The 16623-nt window shown below is 40.4% G+C and overlaps 7 protein-coding genes across 7 annotated transcripts; 3 read left to right on the top strand and 4 right to left on the bottom strand.

Annotated features, from left to right (window-relative positions):
• Positions 1–22: 22 nt before the first annotated feature.
• On the bottom strand, positions 23–802 carry Dhfr (dihydrofolate reductase). The gene is made up of 2 exons (XM_068301731.1): positions 612–802; positions 23–516 (listed from the first exon to the last, which is right to left on the bottom strand). The coding sequence occupies exons 1-2, from the start codon at positions 689–691 to the stop codon at positions 45–47; spliced, it is 552 nt and encodes a 183-aa protein (XP_068157832.1). The 5' UTR covers positions 692–802; the 3' UTR covers positions 23–44.
• Polr2G (DNA-directed RNA polymerase II subunit Rpb7) lies at positions 783–1758 on the top strand. Its single transcript, XM_068301732.1, has 4 exons — positions 783–910; positions 969–1289; positions 1353–1490; positions 1554–1758. The coding sequence occupies exons 1-4, from the start codon at positions 899–901 to the stop codon at positions 1602–1604; spliced, it is 522 nt and encodes a 173-aa protein (XP_068157833.1). The 5' UTR covers positions 783–898; the 3' UTR covers positions 1605–1758.
• Positions 1759–2022: 264 nt separating this feature from the next.
• On the bottom strand, positions 2023–4674 carry LOC137585787 (small G protein signaling modulator 3 homolog). The gene is made up of 2 exons (XM_068301728.1): positions 4479–4674; positions 2023–4395 (listed from the first exon to the last, which is right to left on the bottom strand). The coding sequence occupies exons 1-2, from the start codon at positions 4542–4544 to the stop codon at positions 2032–2034; spliced, it is 2430 nt and encodes an 809-aa protein (XP_068157829.1). The 5' UTR covers positions 4545–4674; the 3' UTR covers positions 2023–2031.
• Positions 4675–4785: 111 nt separating this feature from the next.
• Positions 4786–8903, top strand: SIDL (SIDL trafficking protein particle complex subunit 10). The gene is given in 8 exon segments (XM_068301727.1): positions 4786–4902; positions 4956–5047; positions 5108–5239; positions 5299–5680; positions 5683–7277; positions 7344–7961; positions 8044–8386; positions 8590–8903. Coding segments are annotated over 8 exon segments (3417 nt in total). The 5' UTR covers positions 4786–4877; the 3' UTR covers positions 8820–8903.
• LOC137585792 (thialysine N-epsilon-acetyltransferase) lies at positions 8837–9580 on the bottom strand. Its single transcript, XM_068301733.1, has 3 exons — positions 9447–9580; positions 9279–9348; positions 8837–9213 (listed from the first exon to the last, which is right to left on the bottom strand). The coding sequence occupies exons 1-3, from the start codon at positions 9556–9558 to the stop codon at positions 8895–8897; spliced, it is 501 nt and encodes a 166-aa protein (XP_068157834.1). The 5' UTR covers positions 9559–9580; the 3' UTR covers positions 8837–8894.
• Positions 9581–9973: 393 nt separating this feature from the next.
• spn-E (spindle E) lies at positions 9974–16621 on the top strand. Its single transcript, XM_068301725.1, is given in 12 exon segments — positions 9974–10259; positions 10319–10564; positions 11913–12643; positions 12703–13355; positions 13425–13555; positions 13614–14203; positions 14266–14413; positions 14513–15544; positions 15546–15650; positions 15720–15841; positions 15974–16186; positions 16252–16621. Coding segments are annotated over 12 exon segments (4299 nt in total). The 5' UTR covers positions 9974–10064; the 3' UTR covers positions 16385–16621.
• Positions 10046–11803, bottom strand: Pbp45 (proximal sequence element A Pbp45). The gene has a single exon (XM_068301729.1). It carries the CDS (start codon positions 11769–11771, stop codon positions 10719–10721), a length of 1053 nt encoding a protein of 350 aa, XP_068157830.1. The 5' UTR covers positions 11772–11803; the 3' UTR covers positions 10046–10718.
• Positions 16622–16623: the final 2 nt, after the last annotated feature.

Below are 16623 nucleotides of genomic sequence, written 5' to 3'. Positions count from 1 at the left end.
TAGACATACATATGTACATACATACATGGAAAATCAATTGCAGTTTATTGTTGTTTTTCAAATACCTTATACTCATACTTTAAGCCGTTCTCCTCTTGAATGCCCAATGGCGTGTCTTTATCAGGGGACACTTCACGGAAACATTCGGGTATGTTGGGGAAGAAGGTATCACAATCAAATTGAGCATAGATTTTTGTTAAATACAAGCGATGACACCGGGGCGATGTCATGGACTCGGCGTAGACTTTGCTACCGCCTACAATCCAAACGTTTTCAATTTGATCCGTTTGTTTGTCCAGTTCTTGCATAGCGGCCTCGAGGTTGGAAAAGAGTAGGACCTCGTTGGGCAGCTCATTTGAGTTGAGTGTGGAACTAAGTATTACATTCAAACGATCGGGTAAGGGGCGTTTGCTTGGGGGAACTCCAAAGTAAGTTCTTCTGCCCATAATAACAACATTGCGTTTGCTGGAATCTAGGCGGCGTTTAGTGGTGTTGCTAAAATACTTTAACTCTGACCTTTAAATATATATATGAATACATACATACATATGTATGTACATAAATGTATTATTCATCTAAAGTTGGTTTGTTTTGTAGGTAGTTAAACTTGCCTAATTCGCCAAGGCAAATCACCTTTGAGCCCAATTCCTGAATTCTCGCAAACGGCGACAATTAGGTTGAATCTAAGCATATTTGTCTCGGTGCAGAAAATAAAATAATTTATTAAATTTTTCAAAACTAAAAAGAAAATGCAGTAATCAGCCGTATGTAATAAGCGCGGTTTTTTTTTTACTGTTATCGATAAGTGATTGGAAGCAACTCTACATAAAAACAAGCGGTTTTGCGTAAACAAAAACAAAACATTTTTGTGAACCATTTTTGACAACTACAGTCCAAAATGTTTTATCATGTAAGCATAGGCGATGATAGGGTTGTGTGTCATTGAATTACATTTTTTTATTATTTAGATATCCCTTGAACACGAGATACTACTGCATCCACGGTATTTTGGGCCGCAACTGCTGGAGACTGTGAAGCAAAAGCTTTACTCGGAAGTAGAGGGCACATGTACGGGAAAATACGGTTTTGTTATAGCTGTGACAACTATAGATCAAATTGGATCGGGTGTTATTCAGCCTGGACAGGGATTCGTAGTTTATCCTGTAAAGTACAAGGCGATTGTGTTTCGCCCATTTAAAGGAGAGGTATTGGATGCCGTCGTCAAACAAATTAATAAAGTTGGAATGTTTGCTGAGATTGGGCCGTTGTCCTGTTTTATTTCGCATCATGTAAGTAAACAAATCGGTAAAAAATCAAAAAAAAAGTTTTTTTTTTATTTTTGATACATATAGTCCATCCCTGCTGACATGCAATTTTGCCCGAATGGCAATCCTCCTTGCTACAAATCTAAAGATGAAGACGTGGTCATTTCTGGGGAGGATAAAATACGACTCAAGATTGTAGGCACACGAGTGGATGCCACCGGCATTGTAAGTAAAGTTAACAATTGAATTTAATATTTTTATTTTAATAAATGCTAATTTTTTTTGCAGTTTGCTATTGGCACATTGATGGACGACTATTTGGGATTAGTTTGCAATTAAGTCCAAGAAAGAACAATTAAAACTTTTGCATATATATATATATATTTATATTTAAACATTAATAAAATGCATTTAAGACATATAAATTATGTATGTATATAATAAGATCCATATACATATATATCTATATATATTATAAATATTTGCTTTTTAAGATAGATTTGATTTCAATTTAAAAAAAAGGTACATTCCAATTGTAGTTTAACTTGTAAAATTTTCAAACAATCTGTAATGCACTTGCTAGCAAAGTACATACATAGTTAGTGGTAGAGCTTAAAAATATTGCACTTGGAAAAGCAGAGTGGTGAAGAAAAAGCGAGCAGCTCTGCCTATTGAGATACAATTGCGTATTGGATTTCTGTTCAAAATTTCGGGGTGCCGGAACTCTATACACATAAAATAAATAGATGGTGGAATGTTTTGCTTGTTATAGATCCCAGGAGAACAAATGATGCTTCACCAACATGTCACGAACTCCATCCTTCAGTGGCTGCGATTCTTTGCCCCGCTTGGGTGGCAGTTCCCAGTCGGGATTTAAATTGAAAGCGAATTGGGACAGGATTCGCAGTTCACATTTTATTTGCACCCAGCCGGGTGAATCAATAAAACTCCACGAGTGATACCACTTTTGTACAACTTCTTGGTTGGCACACAAGACCTCCAGCCAGAGATGCAGCACTTGCTCATTAAGGCCTAAACAAATAAGAGAACGTAATTTCACATCCATTTGGGCATGTGCATCGTCGTGGGTTTGATTGATGGCCTGAACACAACGGTAGAGCAGCTCTTCTGGAGTCAATACTTTTCCATCTTCGTCCAGGCGATACGTCTTGCATAAGACTAGGCGACTGTATACCGATTCAAAATCCTTTTCAACTTCTCTTGTTGCGGCTTCTTCGATAAACAGCCAAGGATGAATGGGTCCACCAAGAAATGATGGTCGCTGCATTCCGTGTTCGAGAAATGCTTTAACAGCTGGCGCTAAAGTACCGCGTACAAGGTCGGTAACTGTCTCTGAAATAGCATCGTCGCCAGCGGATGTATATAATTTGCTGCGTTCATCAAGGAGTTCCACAAACTTTGCAGGAAACCAACCGCGAAGACCATTCAACTCACCAACCCAACAATGCTCGTCTTTCTGACTAATTATGGTGATAATATCATTACGTCGAAATCCCAGCTCGTCGTCATCGTGGCGTTCGAAATCGTGAAGAGCCTTTGCCCGCCGTTTCCGAGTTCTGGCCACATTGATAAAATTCTCATGATCACGTGAATGGGACTCGCTTCCATAGTTGGCCGTCAACTGAATGTGTCCTGCGAGTTTTGGCTCAATCGTAATAAAATGACGCCCTACTTTCAAAATAGCCTCACGCAAGTCCACCAGAATTTCGGTCTGTCGTATATTTTTGTTCTTAAGCTCTTGCGTGGCGTCTGTTGAATCTCCACCACTGCGAAAGAGGAAAGCCTCTAAAATCGATTTGCTTTTGCGGACCTGACGTCGTACCAACTGCTGTTTGGGCAGATTAGGTACATCCTCGGGATTGCCTATCTGATGACCTTGGTCAGCCATCAAATAAGCCAGGTGACGGCGACGATGAGTTTCAATTACAGTTAGACTAAGGGATCCTCCCACCTCCAGAGCCTGCCGAAAAAGTACCTCCACATCAGTTACTTCACCAGGGATATCCGATAAAGAGTTAAAGATCTGTGCAGAGTTCTCTAAATGTTTTAGTTCCTGTTCCTTGACCTTAAGCATTCCCAGCGTTAACTGGAATAGGACAATTGATCCTTCGTAAAAGAACCAATCCCAGATACGTACTAAAATCTTCATATGTACAACATTGGCGAAAAGAGTAAGAAACCAATGCAGTGTTATTAGAGACAGCTCAATGTCGTGTTCTTTCAACGACTCATCAACAGCGGACAGGTAGTTGGCAATTAGAGTCTGCATTACTCGCTGATCCGCTTGTATACCCAGTAGAGTGGAACTGTAATACGAGGCTGGAAGCAAGTCCTCAACAATAGTTGCCATCATCCAGAATGCGTTTTCTTCCTCCATGAAAAGTAGCAGACAAGCTGCAATTACTCCGGTGCCCTGGCAATAGCCAATATCGGGGAAAAGCCAGGCAATGCCCCGGAGAATGCGCCGCAGTCGTGGTATTCCTGTGCCGCTTGGATGGCTAAAACACGCATTAGTGGGTAAAATGCGTAACAGATCCTTTTCGATTTGCTTGGATGTCATTAATTGATCATTGCTGGAGGCCTTTACAATATCTTGATAGCTTGTCTCACTCTTTTGCTTCTTATGTAAGGCGCCGGATAGGTGTAACCACATTTTTGGCCTCAATGTGTGTGGGATGCCTCCCCGTACCATAGCCCTTAGCTTTTCCGTTCTTGGCAGCATTTGTTCACTCTCCCAACACAATTCAGCAGCCTCACTGTTGTGGGAAAACTCCAGATGGGCTATCCACTGCATTTTTTGTTGTTCGTCTTCAATGAACGGAATGCTAAGCAATTTATTTGATATTTGTTCGGGACCATCCTCCTCTTCCATACGAAAACCAAATTCATCGAAACGATATTCGGGGTCGTTGGGTCCCAGATCTGCTTCACCGTCAGTTAGCTTTGCCAAAATGTCTTGGGGCCACATTGAGGGCGTAAGGGCTGAGAAAGGGCCTCCCGCACATGGTCGAAGCCCATCGGAGACTTTTAGTTCCTCCATCATTGTCGGTAATTGCAATATATCAGAATCTGGCTTTTCGCAGGCTGAGGTGAGATCGTGCAGTTTTCGCTAAGCCATTAAAATGCAAAGGGAAATTTATTTTTATTAACCTGATAAACAATTGTTGCCATTTCCAATTGACTCATAATTACCGTATGCTCTTCGCGACCCACGTACCCTTCATGATCGCGGCCGAAAATGCTTCTAGCCATCTCCATTATGCCAAGTCAATGATTTGGTTTGTTAATTGTCACAGCAGGAGCATTTATTAATTATTTTAAGGATTTTTATTCGCTTTTGTTGATTTCTTTGCTAACAACGGTAACAATATGGCAACGTTGTTTCGCAACACGACTCAAAGAGAAAAAGATATCTCGGGGTTGTTATTGAGACACTGACGTCAGGAATGTATTCTCAGAGCGTTTAAAATCAGTCATTGCTGACGTAAGCGTGCAAACCAGCACAGTTATCTTCGCTATCTTTTGTCTTTCTGCTTGCGCTGTCGGGCTTTGTTTTTTTTTTAATTTATTAATGTTGCTGTTTTCAATAAAATGTTAATAAAACCCACAATTACTTGTAAGTAAATGATTTAATGCACCTTATTTTTATTAATTATTAAGTTTCCTCAGATGCGGGATCATGTCCACTTTTTCGGTCGTTGGAAATGCAAATTTTGAATGCTATTCCATTGGACAAATGTGAATGGCGACGTACATTCCAAGTGGGTTTTATGGTTTTCCGAATTTTCGTTTTCTTTAATGTGTCTTTTTTTGAATGGCAGCGTCCCACCAAACAGGTCCGGTTAGACGCTCAGGCCCAACAGTTTAACGTGACTGTGCTTGAGAAATATAAGCAGGGTGAGTGGAGTATTTTGGAGCATCCGATCCTTCACATTTTTGTAACAGAATGCAATGTAAGTTCCAATTTTAAAAACAAAAAGGCGAGGCAAAACCTAACCTTTCTTTCCCAAAGGATATCGACACGTATAAGGCCACAATAAAAGACGAAATTGATGCCTGGCTGAAACTCCTGACTAGCTATGGCGTTTCGGATTGGATGATTTTGTTGGTAGAAACGCTAGATATGCGAAAGACCAAGAACCTATTGCCTCGCACCACAGTGCTGGATAAGATACGGCTTGATTTTGGTAGCAAAAACGATGATCGCTGTATATCTGTGCTAAACCCGGCCAAATTTGAGCAAAAGTCAACAGAATCATTTCGCTGTTTGGTGCAACGCATCCGCTTTTTAATGCTTACAAGCTATAACAGGAATATTGTCAAATATGAAGATCTCTTGCGCAGTAAAAGGGAGAGGCGCAATCTTGATGGGTGGGACTTTCGACAGTATTTTTTTTGCAAGAAGATTTGGCATTAATTTTTGAAAAGTTGGAGTTGCATACTGAAGCGTTAATCCAATACGATGAACTGGACGCATTGTTCTCTCAATACGTGGTACAGCAAACGGATAGTTTTCGTCAACCTTTAGATGCTTTTAATGGAATTTACCTGAGCAGAGTAGATAAATTTGAGATGCGATCTAAGTTACGCAACAAATCCCTTCACTGTTCCCTCTTGGAGTTCCGAAATTATTTGTTTGAGCGTCAGGCTCAACTTCTTTTCACCAGTAATGATATACCCGAGATAGCCAAACGTCTATTAAATTTCCTTTTTTCTACATTGCGGGAAGTTGATTATATCAAAGTAGAGTGTCAGGAGGGATCCCTAGCCTGTTGGTCGTTTGTCTGCGCTTTGGAGGTGCTGCAGCTTTGTGAGCAGGCAATGGAACCGAATGAGGTGACAGTGCAATGTTTTCAACATTGTGCTCCCATATGGAATCTGGCCAAGGATAAGTTGTATGAATTAGGCAAATTATGCGGCTTGCTGCCTGGTTCTACGCCTACATCGGAGCAACTGCATATAGTTGTGCAGTTGTCATCAGGAATTGGCGATGACACTTCACCATTCGAGCAGCAACAACACTTTTTGCAGGCCAATCCTCAAATAAGGGAACGTTCTCCCAATCGTAAGCCAAAGAAATCAGCAACACAACAATTAAAAGAGGCCCTAGGCTCAAATCAGGCATTCGAAAAGCTTTACTTGGAGTTGGCCGAGTTGGCTATTAGCACATATAAGCATGTAGCTCGATTACGTTCCGCTAGATTGGTGGGTTTGGATCTAGGAAAGTTTTATTGTATTCACATGAATGAACCCCATAAAGCTGTGGGATTTTTTACCGATTTATTGCGAGAACTTAAGACAGAAAATTGGCAAATGCTTAGTTCACAAACACTGCTCGAACTAGCCAATTGCTATCGAAAAATGGGAGACACTTTGGCGTATACAAAATCTTGTAGTTCAATCTCTTGCTGCGTAGAGCTTGAGACTCTAGTACGCACCTTCTACTTCGACGAGTTTCTTAAATCATTGAAAAATCTAAACACCACACTTTCGGCCCAGTCATCAACGGAAAACGCTAACTTTTGTGTACTTGAAGATCATTTTCGCATCCTGGATGTCGAAATGATCACTCCTAAGCCTATTATTCAGGATGATTTTGTGGTTGTGCAATTAAAAATGGAAAGCTTCTACCCTAGAGAAATTGTAGCAGAAACCATCAAGCTCTGCTATGAGTTGCAGACTCAAACAGCTTTTGAGGAAGTTTCCATTACCACTCCAACGACAAAAGAATCCATATCGCAATTAAAGGTGTCGCTGCAGCTGAGCTACAAGCAGGACAACAAACTTCATATGTCTACGGTTAGTTGTGACTCGCCCAAGGCAAAGCACAGTGTACGGCGAACTAGCAGCACTAAGCGCAAACTTTCACCTAGTCTTCACGCCGATTTCAGCAATTTTGTGCAAGCAGAAAACACAGCCTTACAGCCTGGTGTAAATATCATTGAACTTAAGGCCAAGGCAATGCGAGTGGGTAGCTGGCAATTTAAGCAGGTGATAAACACGGCCACACAGGAAAAAAAATCCTAAATTCGCTAACTAAATATTGTTTATTTTTAGCTTTCGCTCTGTATGTCTAGGCTGGAGTTTCTATCTGAACAACTGCCTATTTCTCCGCCTAGCTTCGAGGTCAGCACGAAACCAGCAAGTGCAACTCTGGAATTTAAAACCTTAATTGCAGGCGTAATTCAACCCATAATGCTTCATGTTTCCGGTGGTAGTTTTATATTTCCTGCCGATGCTAAAGTTACACTGCGATGCTCCAAAAATTTGCGGATACGGCAGACACTGAAGTCTAACGACGAGACTAATAATTTGTGCAATGATTTAATGTTTGAGACTATTCTTCAAGTACCGCTAAAACATTTTAAGTCGTTCGAAGAGCGTTGCATTCCTTTGGAAGTGCTGACAGATATGCCTGGTCGCAAGACGACCAAGCATCATGAACATCACATTGCCATCAGCTGTCCGTGGTCGCGGAATGAGTTGGTAATACCAATAGAGTTTCAACCGGCTATGGAAGCAACTTGCCGGTTACATACCTGCGGCACGCAAAAGTTTTTACAAGTGATTATGAAAGGGCTGGAAGCCCATTTGTTGCTAAAACAAGCCATGGTAAAGTGCGATGTGTCCGGAGTTAAATTGGTAGATCTTAATCCAAAAAATCAACAGCCTATTGTAAGTACAGAGTAAAAGCACACAGACATATGTAAATTGTATGTAGCGTTAGTGGTAATGGTATCCGTGCTGTTGCTTTCAGGAAATATACAAAACTCTGATGGTTACTTATCTGTATGAGATCCAGGTGGAGCCTCTTAAAACAGAAGAGGAGTTGCCTATTGTTAAAGTGCATTTTGTAATTCAATATGCTTCCTTGGACCAGCCGAACGTTTGGAGGAACTACGGATGTGCCTTTGACCTGGTTGACTATACCACGCTCTTTAAGCTTCAAGGCCAATTAGAGCCCAATGAACTGTGTCGTCTCCGTACTGTTTGTAACATGAATCTTAAAATTACCAAAATCCATGAGAATCCTTATGTGGACCTGATGTATGAAGTGCTTAACGATCAAAATCTTTGGGCTGTTTGTGGACGCTCTGCGGGTAAGCATATTCATTTGTTATTATAATTTAGAATTTCAAATAAACCCACAAACTCACAATTTAAACTCATTTAAATAGTTTTAAGATAATGGTAAGTTACTTTTAAGTTTAAACTTTTGCAAACTAATAGATTATTCAATATGAAGTACATGGGTAAAAAGCAAACCTACTGATAATTGATATTATTACTTTTCATTTTTCAGGAGTTGTTTCAATGAAAGACGTTGATAGTCATTCGATATCTCTCGATGTTATGCCTTTGAGCACTGGATTCCTACCCATGCCTAGTATACGATTATCAAAATATACAGCCGGTGGCAAGACTAAAGCCGATGCTCATTCCAAAGTGCATCCATTTCCGCCAGGACAGGTTTATAATTCGACCAAGAGTTTGCAAATACATGTTATAGCTAGCATCAGTGTGGATCAATAAACATTCAACAAGACAAGTCATTCTAACAAACTATTTATAACAATACAAACAAATAAAGCGTAACAGAAAAGAATATTATAAGTATTTGTTGACCAGATTTGTTAGTTTGTCGCCTTCAAGGCGATAAAAATGCCATTTATCTTTGACAGTCAAATCTTCTGCACCTAAATTTTCGTAGAATCTTCTTGCTGGATTCCATTCTAGTACATGGAAATCCAGACGTGAGCAGTTCAATTCCTTAGCCCGAGCGGCAACCGCAAGGAAAAGATGCTTTCCAGCGCCTTGCTGCCGATGTTCTGGTCTCACATATATATCTTCAAGAAATAAGCAACGCCCGTTCCAAGTCGAATATGATTTGAAACATATCGCATAGCCAATATACTCTGTCGATATGCTATATGAACAGAAATATTTATCTCCGATTGACATTGACAAGTCAGTTTCGTTTGTTTGACTTACTTTTCCTTTGTAAGTACGTAAATCTCACAGTATTCGGGTCCACCATCTAGTCCTGCATCTCGAATAAGATCTACAGATACATACATACATACATACATATGTATGTACATACATATTTTGTCATAAGAATTTAGTTACATTTACAAGATAAAGTCATTGTCATTTTACCAGACTGACTCAGCCTTGGGCCATCGCTCATATTCTCAAAATCTGCCAGTTCCTGGATCATATCTCTAATATGGCCAATATCCCCTATTTTAGCACGTCGAACGTTCAGCATGATTGAGATTGATTTATTTCGATGTGTTCTAGTTTCCGATTCACAGCCTTTAACCGCGTATTACTAAGTCTAGTATTAAATATACATATGTATATGTATGTAGTCGTCTCGATAACAGATAAGCTAATCTAATGTTAAAGTTAAAACAGGGTCGTATCCAGGGGGGTCGGGATCTTCACTTTTAAAGTGGAAGTGCAATTTTAATAAATTCTCATTTTGAGGAAATACCTTCATTAAATGTTTGATAGTGACAGAATTATTAGGAAAATTAATTTTAGAGCAAATTTTCAACAATACATCACCGAATTAGTATCTAGTATTTTTCTCACGCTGACTATTTTTTTTTACCACTATTTTGTCGTAGTTCCCTCAATGGCGCTTAAAATGCCATAATAATGGTTTTCGTCTGCGAGTAATGGGTAACAAAAAGTGAAAACATTCTTAATTACGCAGCAAGTAGCAGAACTTACTATAAGGAGTAGCGTGCTTTTCATTTCGTTTCCAAAATGGATGAAGACCTGATGGGATTCTTCGACTTTTCAAAAGAATTTAAACGCACTGAAGCTCCAAAAGGCTGTATTTCATCCAATCTTGTCGTTCCCGTCATAGAAAATGAAAAAACGAAGCCAGTTAAACAAGAGAATCTCAGCATTGAATATGTCAAAGAAATAGTCGAACGCGAAAAGCAAAGCCTCGAGTCGGTAAGTAAATACACAAAGGAATTTTGCTGAGATTGCGGTTTCCATTGTTTTGTTTAAAGATCGGAATCGGGGCAAGTGCTCGCAAACGGATTCGCACTTTGGATGATATAGATTCTGACGATGAAGAGTGTTGCGAACCGCCTGACCTACGAGTGGATGAAGAGTATTATTCAAAATATCATTTCGATTTGAATCGTGACAAGACTTTGCCAATTTATTCTCAACGCGACAAAATTATGAAAGCTATTAGAGAGAACACTGTTGTCATACTGAAAGGTGAAACCGGATGCGGCAAAACTACTCAGGTGAGTTAAACATGAACTGGTTCATTCACAGGTAAAACTTTCTTGCAACGGTTGTTTTGGCGGCAACAACAACCAACAAGATCTCAATTAAATATTTATTGAAGGTTTTAAAATAACTCGAAATAAGAGTCGAGTCTGTAAAATGTATTTTCACTCAAGCAACTGGTTCCTCATCGCCACTCTCCTCGCCTCGCCGGTATTCTTGGGCGACCTCCATAGGTAATTGTCGGACAAATATTGTGGCTGAAGACATACGACGTTGTGCCAACATGGTTAAGCTCGAGTCATCGGGGTTTTCCAATGAAGATTCAGTTTTTGCATCCTCTTCACCGTACATCGCTTTATGACGGACTCGTTTACGCACTTCCCCTTGACCTACTGCTTGAGATATAGCCGAAGAGGAGCAGGGCTCCTCGTTCTGACCGCCTAGTAGGTGACTAATTTCATTAAAGGTTTCCAGCAACTGGCTAAAAATCTGAGTGGGTGGCAATGCTCCAGCATTGTGTTTAGCCAATTCATGTTTTTGCTTATTATATGCCACCTCAAGTTGACAAAATGGTCCAGTAGCTCTATACAAATCACGTAACTCATTCAGATCCTCTTCGAGACTAACTTGACCAAGAGCCGGCCGCATTTGTTGTTTGGTGCCATTATTCTGCTGCTTCCAACCACCCCCCTTAGACCCAACAATACTCTCCAAACGGTCGTAGGAAATTAGATTGTCCAAACCTAGAGCATAGTCTAGAGCGGTAAAACGGAATGCTTGATGCTGGTAAAGGTGGGAAAAGATATAGCAAGCCTGCATGGTATCTTTCCTTGGGTTCTGTTCCTTCTGCAATTCCCTAAAATAGCACGTGAGGGTGTTCCAGGTACTCGACGCTACATCGATCTTTGCAAAATTCTGCGTCGGCTGCTTATTGTATATTACGTAGAGCAGATAAATACCAGCGAACCGTTGCGCACGGGATGCTTGAAATTGTTGACCATTAGGACGACAGCTGCAGGCGACACGTTTGCCAACATGCATGGCAGCTAGAGTTGTGGATATCACCTCGATGTGATTCGTCTGAGCAGAGTAGATGTGTTGCATTTGAAACTCTCTCCAGCAACGGCAAAATAGCTCAAATTCCGAATGTTGCAACTCCTCTGCTAGCCGATGGAAGCGCTGCACTAGTTGCCAACAATCGTGGAAAACATTCAGCTCCATGGGGGCATCTGCAATTGTTTAATGTCCATTCATGTTATGAGTACGTTACACAACACTGTATAATGGAATCTATCGATTTGACTGGGCTATCGGTTCTTAATCTAGCGATAAATTTAATTTGAATATTTCCCGCTCTACTAGGTGCCGCAATACATAATAGATGAAGCCTACCAAAATCGGCAATACTGCAACATTGTTGTGACGCAACCTCGTCGGATAGCAGCCATCTCCATAGCAAACCGTGTCAGCCAAGAGCGTCACTGGGAACCCGGTACTGTATGCAGTTATCAAGTAGGTTTGCACCGCCAATCAGATTCAGAGGAAGGACGACTGCTTTACTGCACTACCGGAGTCCTGCTAAACTTTTTAATTAATCAAAAGACCTTAACCCACTACACGCACATTGTCTTGGATGAGGTGCATGAACGAGATCAGGAAATGGATTTCTTGCTTATTGTTGTTCGCCGTCTCTTGGCCACCAATTCGCGGCATGTCAAAGTTATTCTTATGTCAGCGACTATAGATAGTCGTGAATTTGTTCAATATTTTGCGACTAAAAAAGGCATTCCTCCTGTGATAAATGCAAGTCACGGACGTAAATATCCATTGGTAAAGTTCTATCGAGATCAATTAAAAAATATGCAATGGGAAGGTGAACAGCCCAATCCAGACGAGCCGGGCATGGGAACACATGGATATTCGGCAGCCATTAAAATTCTGTTGGTTATTGACAATATGGAACATAGGGCTGAAGGACAATCTAAGCTGAGCTACGAAGAAAATCTAAGGACTGGTTCAGTACTGATTTTTTTGCCGGGAATAAATGAAATTGACATCATGGCAGAGAGTATTGATCATGTGGTGCAAGAAAAGTATGTGGATTATTTATAACTCAATATTTAACTAATCTAATAACAATTTCTTGTCTCAGTCCCGCATTAAAGGTTTCCATAGTACGCTGCCATTCTTTAATGACTCCCGATTCACAGCGAGATGTCTTTGCTCCGCCACCTGTTGGTTACCGCAAGATCATTTTGACAACCAACATTGCCGAGAGCTCAATAACTGTGCCTGATGTGTCATATGTAATTGACTTTTGTCTTGCAAAAGTGCTGGTAACCGATACGGCCACCAATTTTAGCTCACTGCGGTTGGTGTGGGCCTCGAAGTCAAATTGCCGACAGCGAGCCGGGCGCGTGGGGCGCTTGCGCAGTGGACGTGTTTATAGAATGGTTCCTAAATCATTTTACATGAAACATATGCATGAGTTCGGCATACCGGAGATGTTACGCACACCATTAGAGAGTTCAGTCTTGAAGGCCAAAGAATTAAATATGGGGCCACCGATCGAAATATTAGCATTGGCGCTATCGCCGCCAAAATTGTCGGACATAAGAAATACTTTGTTAATGTTAAAAGAGGTTGGCGCCTTGTATCCCACTGTGGATGGCAACTATGTAGAGTTAGATGGAGACCTTACTCCTTGGGGCAGTATAATGAATAAATTGCCACTAGACATCCGTTTGAGTCGTTTAGTTCTCTTGGGTTATGTCTTCAATTGCCTAGAAGAAGCTATTGTTATGGGTAAGATACAATTCTTTATGATCATGCTCCTTAATAGTCTAGTCGATAAAACAATATACATTTTTTTAGCTGCCGGTTTGTCTGTGCGTGGACTGTATTTGCACGAATCAGGTTTCCAAAGTTATGAATCTTATTGGATGCACTATGTCTTTGCAGATGGATCATCTTCGGATTTGGTAGCCATTTGGCGTTTTTATAAGGTAAAGTTCTTTTTAGATTGAAATAGTGTAAAAAAAAAGAATAACTTGTGCTCTTTAGACCTATCTTAACATGTGCGAGAATCGCATAATGCAGGAATCGGCAGCTCAATGGGCCAGACGTTATCATATTTCGCTTCGGTCTCTTAAGGAGATGCATTTGCTAGTCCAGGAACTGCGTAACCGTTGCAATACACTACGTCTTCACCCCATGCAGTTTCAATCGTGTCAAATTAAGGATGATCGCGAACGCGCAATCATACTCAAGATTCTCATTGCTGGTGCATTTTATCCTAATTATTTTATCAGGTCAAATAAATCCAATCCAGACTATGGTCGTAGTCTGTACCATGTCCTCGGTGGCTACGATCCTTGTCGCACTGTATTTTTCACCCAATTTGAGCCACGCTATATGGGCGAGTTGTATACGCGTCGCATAAAAGACCTGTTTTTGGATGCCAAAATACCACCAGAAAATATGGATGTCAATTTTCAGCAGGGTTCGGAGAAGATATTTGTTACGTTTAAGCAAACGGAGGATGAGATAGATCAGTTGAACTTGATCCAAGTGCCCGGACGTATATTAACAGATGTCTATAAGGCTGTCCGACTTCGCCTAGGGAAACAATTTCGTCCTATACGTGTCATGGAGTGAGTTTTTTTAGTTTTAACTTTTGTTTTTGCCTTAATTTTTATTTTTTTCGTCATTCAAGCCATCCACAAGCTATTAAATATGTGCAAGAAAACAAGATTGGGAATGTTATTGAAGGTCAGTGGTATCCACCTGTAAAGACTTTTAATGCAGGACTCATGGCGTTACCTTCAATATATGACAAAACTATAATTGGACACATAACCCATGTAAGTATCTTAACGCGGAATATAATAACTAAAATAACTAGAATAAGTAAACTTAAAATAATAAACCACTCTTCTCATTACAATCATTATGTTCCGTAGATTGTAAGCTGTGCCAAATTCTTTTTCCAACCACTAGAATTGGCTGATTCCATTATCAACATGTCCGAACATATAAATAAGGCAAAGAATCTAAGCCATTATGTCGTTGATGCCGGATCTATAACAAAAAATTTAAAGCTGTTGGCCAAACGGGTCGATGATTTCCAGCGTGCCCAAGTAATCAGAGTGGAAACGCATAGTCATCAGTATCCCAAGTTCCGCGTTCGTTTCATTGACTACGGTGATTTCGCTGTATTGCCAATGGATCAATTACGTTTCATGCCCGACCAATTGAAGCGAGAATATGATGATTTGCCGCCACGTTGCTTTGAGTGTCGCCTTGCCCTGGTGCAGCCTGCTGCAATGACCAGCAACTATAACCGTTGGTCAGTAAAGGCTAACGAAATGGTCCGTAGAATAGCCATGGATGGCCGAGTTGAAATGGAGATCTACTCTGTGGTTTATAATGTAGCTGCGGTTTTTATTAAAATGCGAGAGGGAATTCTTAACGATAAGTTGGTAGAGAAAAACTATGCCCGGCGCTCGGATGAGGACTTTGCTTCATTACAAGATCATGATTTCCGTTTGCGGAAACAGGACCGTCGCTCCTATACTCCAAAAGCGGAACGTAAACGGATGAATGAGCAATACTTAAAAATAAGTCAATTACCACAGGATGCAGATTTGTCACCACCGCCGCTGCACAAATGCCAAAGTGTGGTACGCTTGAAAGGGCCCTTTAGTCCGCTAGAGACCAGCATGTTCTCCACTATTCAAGCAAGTGCTTGTAGAACAGTTAGAATCGACCCAGCTTCAGTCAATTCGGTTTTGCTTGACTCCAATCCACAAGACAGGCACGATCAATTAATAGTAGCTGCCTCTGTGACGACTAGTAATAACAATCAAGTTCTAACAGTACGGGGATCTACAGTAATGCCCAATACCCACGGTTTCGGTGCATTCATGGCGCTCCTCTTTTGCCCCACTGTACAAATTAAATGCAACAAGGAATGCACGAAATTTGTTAGCCTTTTTAGCTGGTTTGGGCTATAACCCGAAAACAATGGAACCTTATTTTGAAGATCATGACTTAGTGATGAACTTGGATGTGAACATACTTGAGGATGACGTGCGCCTGGTGAGCATTATTATAGAAAATGTTGGCGAATTGTTAAAAAAATAAGTTTTGCGCTTTTTTAATTTTTAGATTAATCAAATGCGCTATAATATTGATACCATTTTCTTTAAATACGAAGGAGAAGATGCCCCAGCAGTGTCTGCAGGTGATCGAAACATTGTGTTTAATCAGTTACGTTGTTTGCTTAGCCGGTGAGTTTCATTGATTTCGTAATACCGAAATCAACTAACATCATTAACTCATAAAACTAGCATCTGTGGGTATATGGGATAAATATGATAAACCATGGTTTTCCACAAATTTATTTCTTCGTTCTTTTGCAGGCTTCTAAGCAAGGATCGTTGTTATATTGAGCCCCATAGCAGCAACTCAGAAAATGTATGGGAGAAATTGGACAATTTGGAGCCCCAGTCGGAGCCCTATGGCAAACGTGCAATATTCCCAATGCATACTATACCGGAATTACAGAGCGAGGATATGACCGTTACATTAGCGTTGCAGGAGAATTGCAAGGAACTATACAGTTGGCGCACTTTGTAAGTCACCAAGATAATTGCAATTCTTGTAAATATTACAAATATTTATTTTTTTCTTTGGTTAGCGATAACGCTATCCAGCCCTTAGACTGTAAGCTCTGCCATCAAAGACTCCAAACTGTTACGCAGCTACGGCTGCATTTATTAAGTCAATTGCATCGCGACCGCGAGAAGCAAATTGGATTCCAGAATAACTAAGCTTATGACGCAGATATTGAAATGATTAATTCAGTTTTTACCTATCCAAGGAAACGAAATACTTAACCAATTTGCATTCCACTGATTTAATTCCTACTATATTTACGAAATGAATATGATAGTCAATTTAATTTCTTTAACACTCGAAGTCCCATTCGAATGAGACATTACTATACCGCTGAAAAGGTTATTTTTGCTTTAATTTTTTACCAAATAAAATGCAGATCAAAACACAAATA

This window comes from Drosophila tropicalis, unplaced genomic scaffold (assembly GCF_018151085.1).
Source record: "Drosophila tropicalis isolate 14030-0801.00 unplaced genomic scaffold, ASM1815108v1 contig_878, whole genome shotgun sequence".
Taxonomy (NCBI): Eukaryota; Metazoa; Arthropoda; class Insecta; order Diptera; family Drosophilidae; genus Drosophila; species Drosophila tropicalis.
The sequence above is the reverse complement of the archived record's forward strand: the minus strand, read 5'-3'. Positions and strand labels throughout refer to the sequence as shown.